Source organism: Heterodontus francisci, chromosome 15 (genome assembly GCF_036365525.1).
Source record: "Heterodontus francisci isolate sHetFra1 chromosome 15, sHetFra1.hap1, whole genome shotgun sequence".
Taxonomy (NCBI): Eukaryota; Metazoa; Chordata; class Chondrichthyes; order Heterodontiformes; family Heterodontidae; genus Heterodontus; species Heterodontus francisci.
Genome location: NC_090385.1, coordinates 88,958,936 through 88,971,879, shown reverse-complemented (window position 1 = coordinate 88,971,879; position 12,944 = coordinate 88,958,936). Strand labels below are relative to the sequence as shown.

The 12,944-nt window shown below is 41.1% G+C and overlaps 1 protein-coding gene across 1 annotated transcript; it reads right to left on the bottom strand.

The window, feature by feature from the left end:
• Positions 1–2,198: 2,198 nt before the first annotated feature.
• LOC137377772 (type-2 angiotensin II receptor-like) lies at positions 2,199–11,327 on the bottom strand. Its single transcript, XM_068047804.1, has 2 exons — positions 11,167–11,327; positions 2,199–8,990 (listed from the first exon to the last, which is right to left on the bottom strand). Exon 2 carries the CDS (start codon positions 8,976–8,978, stop codon positions 7,818–7,820), a length of 1,161 nt encoding a protein of 386 aa, XP_067903905.1. The 5' UTR covers positions 8,979–8,990; positions 11,167–11,327; the 3' UTR covers positions 2,199–7,817.
• Positions 11,328–12,944: the final 1,617 nt, after the last annotated feature.

The following is a 12,944-nucleotide window of genomic DNA, read 5'->3' as shown; positions in this document are numbered from 1 at the left end:
CCACTGACCACCTCCAGGCGCGTATCCATTGTCTCTCGAGATAAGGAGGCCCAAAAGAATAGACAGGGTGGATAGCAAGAGGCTTTTTCCCAGAGTGGGGGATTCAATTACTAGAGGACACGAGTTCAAAGTGAAAGGGGAAAAGTTTAGGGGGGATATGCGTGGAAAGTTCTTTACGCAGAGGGCGGTGGGTGCCTGGAACGCGTTGCCAGCGGAGGTGGTAGATGCGGGCACGATGGCGTCTTTTAAGATGTATCTAGACAGATACATGAATGGGCAGGAAGAAAAGAGATACAGAACCTTAGAAAATAGGCGAACATGTTTAGAGAGAGGATCTGGATCGGCGCAGGCTTGGAGGGCCAAAGGGCCTGTTCCTGTGCTGTAATTATCTTTGTTCTTTGTTCTTTGTTCAAATCATGCAGAGCTAACCCTCCCCCTTTCCCCGTACAAATCATGCAGAGCTGACCCCTCCCCCTTTCCTCATACAAATCATGCAGAGCTGACCCCTCCCCGCTTCCCCATGCAAATCATGTAGAGCTGACCCCTCCCCCTTTCCCGATACAAATCATGCAGAGCTGACCCTCCCCCTTTCCCCATACAAATCATGCAGAGCTGACCCCTCCCCCTTTCCCGATACAAATCATGCAGAGCTGACCCTCCCCCTTTCCCCATACAAATCATGTAGAGCTGACCCCTCCCCCTTTCCCCATACAAATCATGCAGAGCTGACCCACCCACCTTCCCCATACAAATCATGCAGAGCTGACCCTTCCCTCCTTTCCCCATCCAAATCATCTTAAATTCAGAGCTGGTCAGGATTAGAGGAATGACTCATCAGAAAAGTGCTATTTAACATATTGACAGTGGCAGTGTGGCATATTTATTGTTTTTTGTTACACAGAGATATACTGGATTAAATCAATACAGTGAGATTACTATCAGTGTTATTCTGCTCATTAACTTAATTGTAAAATAAACCAGACTGTTTATTTGTATTTGGCATCACTTCACTAAAGTGCAAGATTGGAGTATCTGGTTCTTTTAACAAGGTGTTTCACAGTTCTGATACCTCTGATATTATTGCATGACTACATTTTGGGAGTCAGGGTAAAGTCCTGATCGTAAAGGGGGCAGGCTCCACATGAAGTGGTCGTCAATGCTGAACCTGAGAGAATATTTAATACAGACTTCAAACTTGTAACTTCTAGTTTCCACTATACATATGGACATAGGAATTTATAACGGCAAAAGTTGACATAAGTGTCTGAGAAAAACCAACAAGAAGTAAGGTTTTGTCAACAGGAAGTTCACACAGACTTACCATTTTAAAAATATTATAGATGGATCATGGAACTGTGAAGTCTGTTTTGGTCCATTTATTGCTAGCAGGCATCATAACAAAAAGTCAGGGATCTCTGTGTACTAAAATAAAAGCAAAATATTGCAGATGCTAGAAATCTGAAATAAAAACCAGAAGTGCTGGACATACTCATCTGTGGAAATGCTGCCAAACCTGCTGAGTATTTCCAGCACTTTCTATTTTAATCTCTGTGTACTTTTGACATCCAGATTAGAGGATTGCTAATTTTGCATATTTAATGGGCAATAATCCATAACTGATTATCAGGAAACAGTCACAATATAGTCTCCACTCTCCATAAACACCAACTTTCCCAAAACTCTGACATTTGCGTCCATTCCCCCATTAAGCCCCAATTGCCAATCAACCTTTCGTCATTGACCTCGATTAGCTCCATATCTCCCAGTGCATTGAATCTAAAATTCTTGTCCTCTACAAACCCCTCCATAGTCTCACTCCATCCTATCTCAGCAATCTCCACCAGCCCGATATCCTATTGGAACTCTTTTTTCCTCTGCTGCTGGCCTTCTGTTTATTCCTCCCCCACTCAATTTAACCCACTTTGGTAGCAGAGCATTCAGCTGCCTTGGGCCTGTCTCTCTGGAACTCTCTCCCTGAAACCCTCTGCCTCCACAAAACCTATCAAGATTTCTGTCACCCCTCTGAATCTCCCTTTTCCAGCTTCACATCGATTTGCCTCTATTTCTGAAGTGCCTTGGGAGTTTTTTGTATGTTAAGATGCTGTATAAATAGTAGCTAGTTGTTACTGTAACAGTCATCCAGGCCAGAGCCTGAAGCCTCTATTGCTACCATTTTTGAATTAAGTGTTGGACACAGATTGTTAGAAACATAAACAGTTTATTCGGATGGAAAGAAAGCAGGTTATTACTCTACAGGGCAGAGTCACAGGACAAAAAAGATCTCACCAATATAAAAGCTATTTATAAAAGCAATCTCACTACTAAGCTGCAAGTCATAGTTTTTTTAAACTTCACTCCCTGTACCTGAGAACAGTGTTTTCCAATTCATTAGCCACTAGCCACATATGGCAAATTGAGAATCCAGATGTGGATAATCGCATTTCTGATTTGTAAATAACAAATGAGTAACAGATATGGGGTACGTGATCCCAATATTCTTTTTCACATGACGTATTCATTTGAACTTCAACCTTTTGAGCATTTGTTGGTAAAATGGGAAGACGGAACACTGCCCATGTGAGGCATTTCTGTGGTTTCAGTCAGTAATGCTGTCACCTCTGAGCTGGAAGGTTGAGAGTTCAAGTTCTACTCCAGGACTCTCACACAAAAATCAAGGCTGATGCTTCCGTGCAGTACTGAGGGAGTGCTGTGCTGTTACAGGTGCCATCTTTGGGATGAGTCGTTAAACCGTGGTCCCATCTGTTCTCTCAGGTGGATGTAAAAGATCCCATGGCGCTATTTCGAAGAAGAGCTGGGGAGTCATCCCTGGTGTTCTGGCCAAAATTTATACCTCAATCAACATCACAAAAACAGATTAACTGATCATTATTACATTGCTGTTTGTGGGAGCTTGCTGTGCACAAATTGGCTGCTGCGTTTCCTACATTACAATAATGACTACACTTTAAAAGTGTTTCATTGGCTGTAAAGCACTTGAAGACATCCTGTGGTCATGAAAGGCATTATATAAATGCAAGTCTTCAGTTGTAAGTTCGCTAATGGTTGTTCAGTAAATACTGTATACAAAAGTGAAGTATAATTACCTGTATGTTCTGAGTGTATGTAAGGCATTTTCTACTAAAATTAGTACATATGGCTCAAACAATGTTACCATAGCCATACTTGTGGCTAGTGAGGTGATTTCAATTGGACAACACTGCCCAAGAGGGCAGATCCTTGAGATCTACTGAATTTTGAATGTTGCTGTATTTGTTGGCTTGCATGCATGTTATTTCTGCTACTGTATAGCAATAAAATCACATTTTGTTATGAAAGCATTGTTTTCCTTTGGATAATTGATGCCATCATTCAGAAGTGGGGTATGGCACCACAGTGGTTCTGTTACTGGACTAGCAACTCCAATGCCTCAGCTCATGATCCAGTAACAGGAGTTCAAATCTCACCACAGCAGCTGGAAATTTTAAACTCACTTTTTTCAATAAAGTTTGGAATAAGGAAGTAAATGCGTTGGAGACAGCACAGAGGATGTTTACTAGACTAATACCTGGAATGGGCAAGGCGTCTTACGAGGGAAGATTGGACAGGCTAGGCTTGTATCTGCTGGAGTTTAGAAGAGTAAGAGGCGACTTGATTGAAGCATATAAGATCCTGAGGGGTCTTGGCAGGGTGGATGTAGAAAGGATGTTTCCCCTTGTGGGAGAATCTAGAACTAGGGGTCACTGTTGGGAAGTGAGACATTGCCCATTTAAGACAGAGATAAGAAGAAATTTTTTCTCTCTGAGGGTTGTGAGTCTTTGGAATTCTCTTCCTCAAAAGGCGGTGGAAGCAGAGTCTTTGAATATTTTTAAGGCAGAGGTAGATAGATTCGTGATAAGCAAGGGGTTAGAAGGTTATCGGGGGTAGGTGGAAATCTGGAGTAATCAGTTCAACCATGAACATATTGAATGGCGGAGCTGGCTCGAAGGGCCAAGTGGCCTACTCCTGCTCCTAATTTGTATGTTCGTATGTAATAAAAAGCTTGTTTCAATTACCTGATTGTCATAAAGACCCATCTGTTTCACTAATGTCCTTTACATAAGGAAACCTGCCATCCTTGCCTGGTCTGGCCCATTGTGATTCCAGACCCACAAGCTACTCAGTTATCTCAAGGGCAATTAAGAATGGGCAATAAATGCTTTCCCAGTGTCGCCCACATCCCATGAATGAATAAAAAATAGTTTGAACCCAGCATGTATTGATATTCATCAGGGTTCCCCAAACAGAAAGATTTGAAAAACAATTGTATAATCAGATGTGTTTCAATAACCTTCAAAAATAAATAACTCCCAGCCATTCCACCTAGATACATGTGCCATCTTCAAAAATCTTTCCAATTGCTTATACACTACAGATACCCACTTAATACTATAAACTGGTTCTGATCCTTTGGTGATACCCTGCAATAAAAGGAAACTTGATTGGTTTCTCTTTGTTTAGTGAACAGTAGGATTGTGGTAACAAGTCCCCATTACCAATACTTTATGATATTTGTATTCTGAGTGTTACATGGTGGAGCTGGATTCCTATAACACAGTGAGTTGATCTTCCTGGTATTGCTCACAGGTATTCTTGTATCTGGAACTGGACATGCGCCTGGAATTTCCACATGGGATTCTCCTGATCTCCCACCATAACTGTGGTGGAACCCGCAGAGAAATGGAACAAAAGGTTGAAAATGGAAGTTTCATAATGGCGGGATATCCCATGGAAATTCTCCCTCATGATGCTTCACTGTTGAGACAGAGCTATGTCAACCCCAGCCTGACTGTTAAAAGGCTATGAATCCCTGTGGGGAAGAAGTCATTCTGAGGCTAAGTGCTGAGGAAAGCTTCTATAGATGTAACACTGCTGATAATTCCACAGTTTCTGCTCTTGAGGAGGCAAGGTTACTACAGTCGGGATAAAAGCAGCAAGAAATGACTGGCTTTCTTCCTATTTCTTAGAAGTGTGATGAGAAGAGTGACCAGCATAAGCTAGAAAGATAGGCATAGAGAGACAGACTGAGAGATTGAAAAAGAGATAGCGATAGATTGAGAGACAGATTGTGATAGAGATGGAGCGAGGTAGAGAGATTGAAATAGATATAAAGAGACAGAATTAGAGAAAGATATACAGATGAAGAGCGTTACAGAGCGAGCCCACGATGCATGAACCCACTTTAAAACAATAAGCAGATGTTTCAACTTCGGCAGCGATGGAAAATGGGCGAAATTGGATCGTCGGCCACAATACATCTGGCCTGATGTTCCTTTGCATTGAAAGGAAATGGGGTGAGGTATCTAATGGACAGCTGATCCGATATCGCCTGCTCTACATCTTCACTGAAGTTGAAAACATTGGGTATTATTTCTACGAATCATTTGTTGCAATGTAAGACATATAGGTCAAAATAAACAGTATATTAAATACTTTAAATCAACATCATGTAAACCATAATTTCAGGTCACGATCACTTACAATCAGATTTTTGGCCCTCAATCCTGTGTCCCATTCACTTGCCAAGTCATTGTGATCGTAGTTTTTTCAGGCAAACCAAGCTGAAGCTGTCATTACTTGAGGTTTAGGTGAAGGTGTTTGGCTACACTGTTTTATTTTTTATAGTTTTATTGAAAAATTGCTGCCATCTGCTGCTGCCACCCTTTGAACAGCCCCTGCAGTGACATTCCCTGATTGTATTATTAGCCCCATCTAGTGGAAACTTCTGTTTTTACATTTTATTTTTTCTATGAAGGTCAAATCTGGTTTAGGGTGAGATTTTAGCACATAAAGTGGGAGCAGGTCTGAGAAGATTCCCACCACTATCACTGACAGTCACTCTTTAATCCACAGAGCTGCTAAATAAGAAAGAAAGACTTGCATTTATATAGCACCTTTCATGACCTCAGAACGTCCCAAAGCCCTTTACAGCCAAGGAATGTAGGAATTGAACAGAAGTGTCACTGCAACCCAGACCCTTGCCAAAGCTGCCCTTTGTAACGTAACTGAATGCTCAGGTAATTTTCACCTGCAATCCAGCAGAGCGGATTGCCTGCCTGTTGTAGCATCCACCTGATTTTCATGCCAATGAAACCGAACAGGTGAAAATAGGATGGGTTCTAAAATGGGCGGCTGCTCTGCTCTGCCAGGTTGCTGGCTAGCTTCTGAAGTTCATATTTTCTGCCTCATGTCTCAGCAGTTTGTCCCAGAGGGCAGAGAGCCTGTGAAAAGAAATAATTCCTGGCATCCAATCTAACTCTCTGCCTATGGAATTAAAATCCTGGCCTCTAGTCCTGCTGTTCCAATCTATTTCAAACACCAATCTAACCGAACCATGACCATCATTTTAAAACCTCAGTCATAACCCCTGTAATCCTCTGTTTCTGCAAAGTAATTGCCCCTAATTCTTGGGGCCTATCCTCATAACTAAGAGCTCCAAAGTGTGGTGTCTTCCTCGTCGCCCTCCTCCCCAGAGCCCTCCTCAATTGGGTGCTGGGGTTAAAACTCAACGCAATACTCCGAGTGTGGTCATACACAATATATGGCCCAAACATAGTTCTCTCCCATTTTTATTCAACATATTTACACCAAGGCAACCTAAAAACCAATTTGCTTCCCTTTGCTACTGCAACAAGTGATTGACTACTAGCCCAGGTCTCTTTCCTCATCTGCATGGTACCGACAGTCTTGGAATTTCCTAACTCCCATGTGCATGACACTTCATGTGTTCACAGTGAATGACATTTGCCATTGGGTTAGCTAAATTGGCCTGCAGCCAATGAATTACTAACAGTGTATCTCCTGACAATGCAGAGCATGCACAGAGCAAACGCAGATGTCATTAGTGTGTCCGACCATTTGCCAGCTTGCCAGTATGGATGCGTGCATGTGTGCTTTCATGTCACCACATGGCCGCAATCACTCCCTCCATTCCCCCCAACCGTACCCTGCTCCATCTCCCCATCTCTGCCTCAATCACCGCTTTCACTTTCCTGCTCCCAACTACTCTCCACTCACTCCCCGCCGCGCCACTTCCCCCCATCGACTGCTGTGCCACCTAGTGGTTGCAGTGTCAGCAAATGCAGCCTAAATATTAACATGGGATGATTGACCTTATTTAATCCTACAGCATTAGCCAAAAGTTAAAATGCTGCATTAGATGGTGAACACCAAGCAAAAGAGCAATGAAATTTAACCAGAGGAAGTGAAAAGTTTTATATCAATCTATCTTCCTTCCTTGCGTGGATAGCTATTAAACTCTGATTGCCCTCATTCTCATTCTCTGTTTACTTATCAATGATTAAACTTTATGACTATGAGGGAACACCTTAGCAACAGAATAATACTCTGTACATTACATGTCAGAACATACATTTTTAGCATGTTGATAATGTCCAGTACAGAGAAAACGAAAACATCATACAGAGGTATATCTTACAGAAATATTTGTAATCAGTAAAAAAAAAATAAAGTTCAACATGTTATAGACCACGTAAAGGCCATGATACTGGTGTATGAACCTAGCCTGAAAATCCCCAGTTATCATCTAAAGCATTACAATTATTCCATCGAAAAGCTGATAATTTTAAGTAACCTTTAAAGACATGTATATAATCATCACAATGCTGTATTTCCAATACATTTAGAAACCATAGATTTTAACATTAGCTGTGCACTTTCTTGGTAGCTTTACATCGATGGCAAATAAAGATTAAAATGCTTTGGCTGTCAACAGAAATTTAGCTAGGGAACTATAATGTTTCACTGAATCTATTAACGTCTCATAAATTCTTAAGATCAATACGCTCTGTGTCATTGCTCTTGTGAGAAGGGAAGCTGATCCTGGTCAATGTGCTCCTCTGGTTGTATTGACTGGAGGATGCTCTCTGAGCTATGTCGGTAAGCTGTACATGAAAGTGATCTCCCAGAAAGCAGTAAATAAAAGGGTTAATGGAGCTATTTGCAAAACTGAGGCAAACAGTGATTGGCATTGCAGTTTTGATCACAGTCATAGTTCGACAATCGGTGATGAACTTCATCCTTGACAATGCATCCATAAAAGTTAATACATGGAATGGCAACCAGCAGATGAAAAAAGCCAACACAAATGCAGCCACCATCCACAATGCCTTGTCTCGTTTATACTTGTTTTTTTCTAGTACTTCCAATTTCATCAGATGATAGGCAACAAAACCATAGCACGAGCCTATTACTGTGAAGGGAATGAAGAAGCCCAAAGTATTGTGCATCAAAGATATGGCTGCAGACCAATGATTGGCATTACTGGGGGGGTAGATCATTGCACACACCGTGTTTCCTATTTTCTCGGCGTATTGGGCACCTTGAAAGTAGATCGTTGGAAAGGTTGCAACCAAAGCCAAAATCCATACAAGGATTGTGATGCAGCGAGTTTGGCAAAGGGTTATCTTAGACTGGGATCCGAAAGGTTGGAGAATTACCATGTAACGGTCAATGCTCATGCATGTAATGAAATATATACTGGCGTACAAATTCAGAGACACAAGAGAGCTGCAAACTTTACACATTACTGACCCAAAAAGCCAACTGTACCCAGTAGCAAAATAGACTGCCCAAATTGGAAGAGTGGATAAGAAGATCAGGCTAGCAATTGATAAGTTGATGATGTAAATGTTAGCAACAGTTTTCAAATGAACGCGATGACAAAGGATGGCAATTACCACACTGTTCCCAATGAAGCCCAAGATAAAGATAATACTGTAGACAACTGGGATAAAATTGGAAATATATTGGGTTGGCACAACAAAGTGGCATGGTTGGTCAGACATGTTATGTAGGGGGGCTGTAGTAAACTGCGAATAAGATGTATCATCAGCAATTTCTGTACTATAGACAGTAGAGAGACTAGAAAGCATTGGGTCCATCTCTGTTGAGGCAAGGTCTTGGCTGATAATGTTTTCCATTGGTTGTTCAACCTGTGAAATATTTCAATCCACACTCTTAATGCAAGGAGTAAAGATTTTTAAAAACTCAGCTCAGTACTCTTGTTTGCATTTACAAAAGAACTTCTAGATGATAAGAGCAAAATACTGCAGATGCTGGAACTCTGAAATGAAAACAGAAAGTCCTGCAAATACTCAGCAGGTCTGGCAAAGTTCTGATGAAGGATCACAGACCGAAAACATTCATTCTGTTTTTCTCGACACAGATGCTGCCAGACCTGCTGAGTATTTCCGGCACTTTCTGTTCTCACTTCTAGATGATGTCTGGATTTGCAAAGAACTAGGTCTTTAAGCAATGCTTCAAATATTGTGTGACTCTAGTAAACTTTTTGTGACAGTCAATTCAGAATGAAATTTTAGCAGGAAGGTAGACATAAGTACAAATATGCTGTTCCAGTTTATGTTCACATCTACTTTTTCGCTGAAATTTATGAGAACAGTAATTTTACTCCCGAGCTGCTAACAAGCAGCAGCAACCATCCATATTGATAGATGGATGGATAATAGATTGATTTTCAGTTTAGTGAAAATATTATTGTGGGCCTTCCTGCAAATGTAATTATGTTGACTGAGATGCAATTTTTTTTAACATAAATTAGTTTATCAGAAACAAACCCCCGGGGCTTTCTATGGATTTGGCCGGGGCTGTTGTACTACATCTGCTGTTCTCAGTGCAGTGTGATGTGCAGCGAGCATGTCAAGGTTTCCAGCTCTGTATCACACTGAGATCAGCAATGGAGGAGCTCTGCTCTGTGAACAGGTAACATTTAATGGCATGAGAATATCCACACTACTAAATTTGGAAAGCACAACCTGCCTTTAACAGATCCACGCTGGCTGTCCTTGATTATCCCTTGTTTTTCTAAAAACTCACTAACTTTATCTTGAATTGTGAATTCAAAGAGTTTGCCCACAGCTAACATTAGACTAACTGATCTACAGTGATCTGTTTTATCCCTCACTCCTTTCTTAAACAGAGGTGTTATATTGGCCATTCATCAGTCCCACAGCACAGTAAGTATCTTTAAGAGGATTGAAAGTTGTGGTCTGAGCCGTTATCCTGTCTCTGACTCCTTTCAGTAGCTGAAGGGGCAGCCATCATGACTTATCCACTTTGAGTTCTGATAATATTACCAAATCCCAATTCCTTTGCTACACTTAGTGCTCTCGGTTGTTCTATGAACTCCTCCAGTACACTTATGCTCTCATTCCCACCATTACTTTGTAAAAACTGGTGCAAAATATTAATTAAATATCTCCCACCTTATCTTAATCTGACCAGTTAGACTCCCTCCATCATCTCTATTCTTTTACTTTTTATTTGCTGATAAAAGCCCTTATTATTTCCTTTGATATTATTGACTGACTTTTGTTCACACTCTCTTTAGCTCTTCGAATTTCTGTTTCTTCTCCTCACAACACTTTTTATATTTCTCAACATTGGTATTATATATTTCTTAAATCTGTCTTTGAATTGGAACTTAAATAAACTCGCACCACTTTGATCTAGAATCACATTTAAAAAGGAATTACAAACTGCAAGGGTCGACATCTTTAACAGGAAAAGGAGGACAGGTAAAAAAAAAATTGATCCTGAAAACTCCAAATATAAATCCCAGAAGATCCTGAAATCCCATGTAATGGAAACGAGATATCATTTAACACAATCTAAAGTGTTTAATTATAGAATGGATGGACTAATGGAATGAGATCCCAAAGCATCTGTTAAAATCAGGCTATTCCATGTAACAGAAAGGGAATTCGAGACACCATAAAACATGAGTTCAGCTCAACATTCAATTGCTTTAAGGACCCAACTCAGCTTCATGCTGCTCTTGACTCTTGTCCATGCAGATGCTGCCTCTTTTTATAAATGCTGTTCAAATGAAGCCAGAGCTTCTTCAGATTCCCTCCGAAAATACTGTGTCTCATTTTTTGTTTGTCTGTTAAATATTTCGGTAAAGGTATTTACCTACACCATGACCGGGAATATGAGTTTAACGGCTGATCTGAAATTTGAAATTCCCAAATATTCATTCCTTTTCTATTTGACCCAAATTTGCCGGATAACTTGATGCTAAATGGCCGAACAAGATCGCTTCCAAAATCAAAGCGGGTTAAAGAATCTAAACATTTTACTTTAGCTTACCTGTAACTGGGAGATTGGATGAGTCGAATTTAAGCTTTATTCTGGATTTGGTTGCAGATCGTGAGTACGGCGTTCTTGTGTGATCCTTTATATTCCCGCAACAGAAATCACATGGTGTTCTTTGCATCCAGATGGAATTTTACAAAACATGGGACAGAAACTTTGGCAGCACTTGTTTTTGATAGCAAAATTAACTTCGTCATTATGTTCCTGCCGGACCTTTCCCCTGTGACAAGAGAAGAGTTTCGAAGTTCCAAAAAAAAAGCTTGATTATACAGCGTGTAAACACGTTTAAAATAAATCCTGGCACATTGACAACCTTTCCATTTCAAAAGTTCTCATGGTATGTAACTCATAGCAACTGTTCATGTTTCAGTGTACCACGCAAAATTTCACCATCACAAGTAAAGATATAACAGGTTGTGGTTACCAGTGAACAATTTAGGCAGGTTACATTTGATTATCACTGCATTGGAAGAAAGCACAGTTCCTGCTGCGTTGTTTCCTGATTACCTCTCACTACCCAGTTAGTTATCAATAGTGCCCTGGTTCAATGAGGATCTGTCTGGTTCGGGCACCAGGTTACTACATCTGTCCCAGGGAGTTCAATTGATTGTAAACTTTTATTGGCAGATGTCATCTTGGAGACCCTGAAGAGACACGACTTACTTCCTCTCTGTCCCAAGGATAAAAGTCTTTAGACTTGGTGGTCTTTAGTCAACTGACAATTGTAGGTTTGGGGCTTTCAAAGAAAAGTATTTTAAAAATGTAAAGCAATTTTCCAGGTTACTGGAACCAGAATTCCTCAAGGAACACAGGAATATAGGGATTGTTCAACAAAAAAACAAGTTCCATCTAATCATGGTAATAAGGGGAGATGGTAGCACAGCATAATGTCACTAGATTAGTAATCCAATGACCCAGGCTAATATTCTGGGGACACGGGTTCAACTCCCACCATGGCAGCTGGTGGAATTTAAATTCTATTAATTAATAAATAAAAACCTAGAATTGAAGCTAGTATTAGCAATGATGACAATGAAACTACAATCGATTGTCGTAAAAACCCATCTTTTATTTTTATTTAGAGATACAGCACTGAAACAGGCCCTTCAGCCCACCGAGTCTGTGCCGACCATCAACCACCCATTTATACTAATCCTACATTAATCCCATATTCCTATCACATCCTCACCTTCCCTCAATTCCCCTACCTATACTAGGGACAATTTATAATGGCCAATTTACCTATCAACCTGCACGTCTTTGGCCGTGGGAGGAAACCGGAGCACCCGGCAGAAACCCACATGGTCACAGGGAGAATTTGCAAACTCCACACAGGCAGTACCCAGAATCAAACCCGGGTCACTGGAGCTGTGAGGCTGTGGTGCTAACCACTGCGCCACTGTGCCGCCCATCTGGTTCACTCATGTCCCTTAAGTGAAGAAAATCTGCTGCCCTTACCTGGTCTGGCCTACATGTGACTCCAGATCCACAGCAATGTGGTTGACTCTTAACTACCCTCTGAAATGACCTAGCAAGGTATTCAGTTGTACAAAAGTTGAAAATCAATAAAAAACAAACAGAACAGCTGGCATCGACCTAGGCCCCAGAAATGACAATGGCAAACCCAGCCCTGTCGACCCTTACTGGGGGCTTGTGCCTAAATTGGGAAAGCTGTCCCACAGACTAGTCAAGCAACAGCCCGACATAGTTGTACTCACAGAAGCATACCTTCCATCCAATGTGCCAGCCACCACCATAACCATTTCTAGGTG

What these genes read in the sequence shown, in the direction of transcription:
- LOC137377772 (XM_068047804.1), bottom strand. Translation starts at nt 8,978, where the DNA reads ATGGAAAACATTATCAGCCAAGACCTTGCCTCAACAGAGATGGACCCA.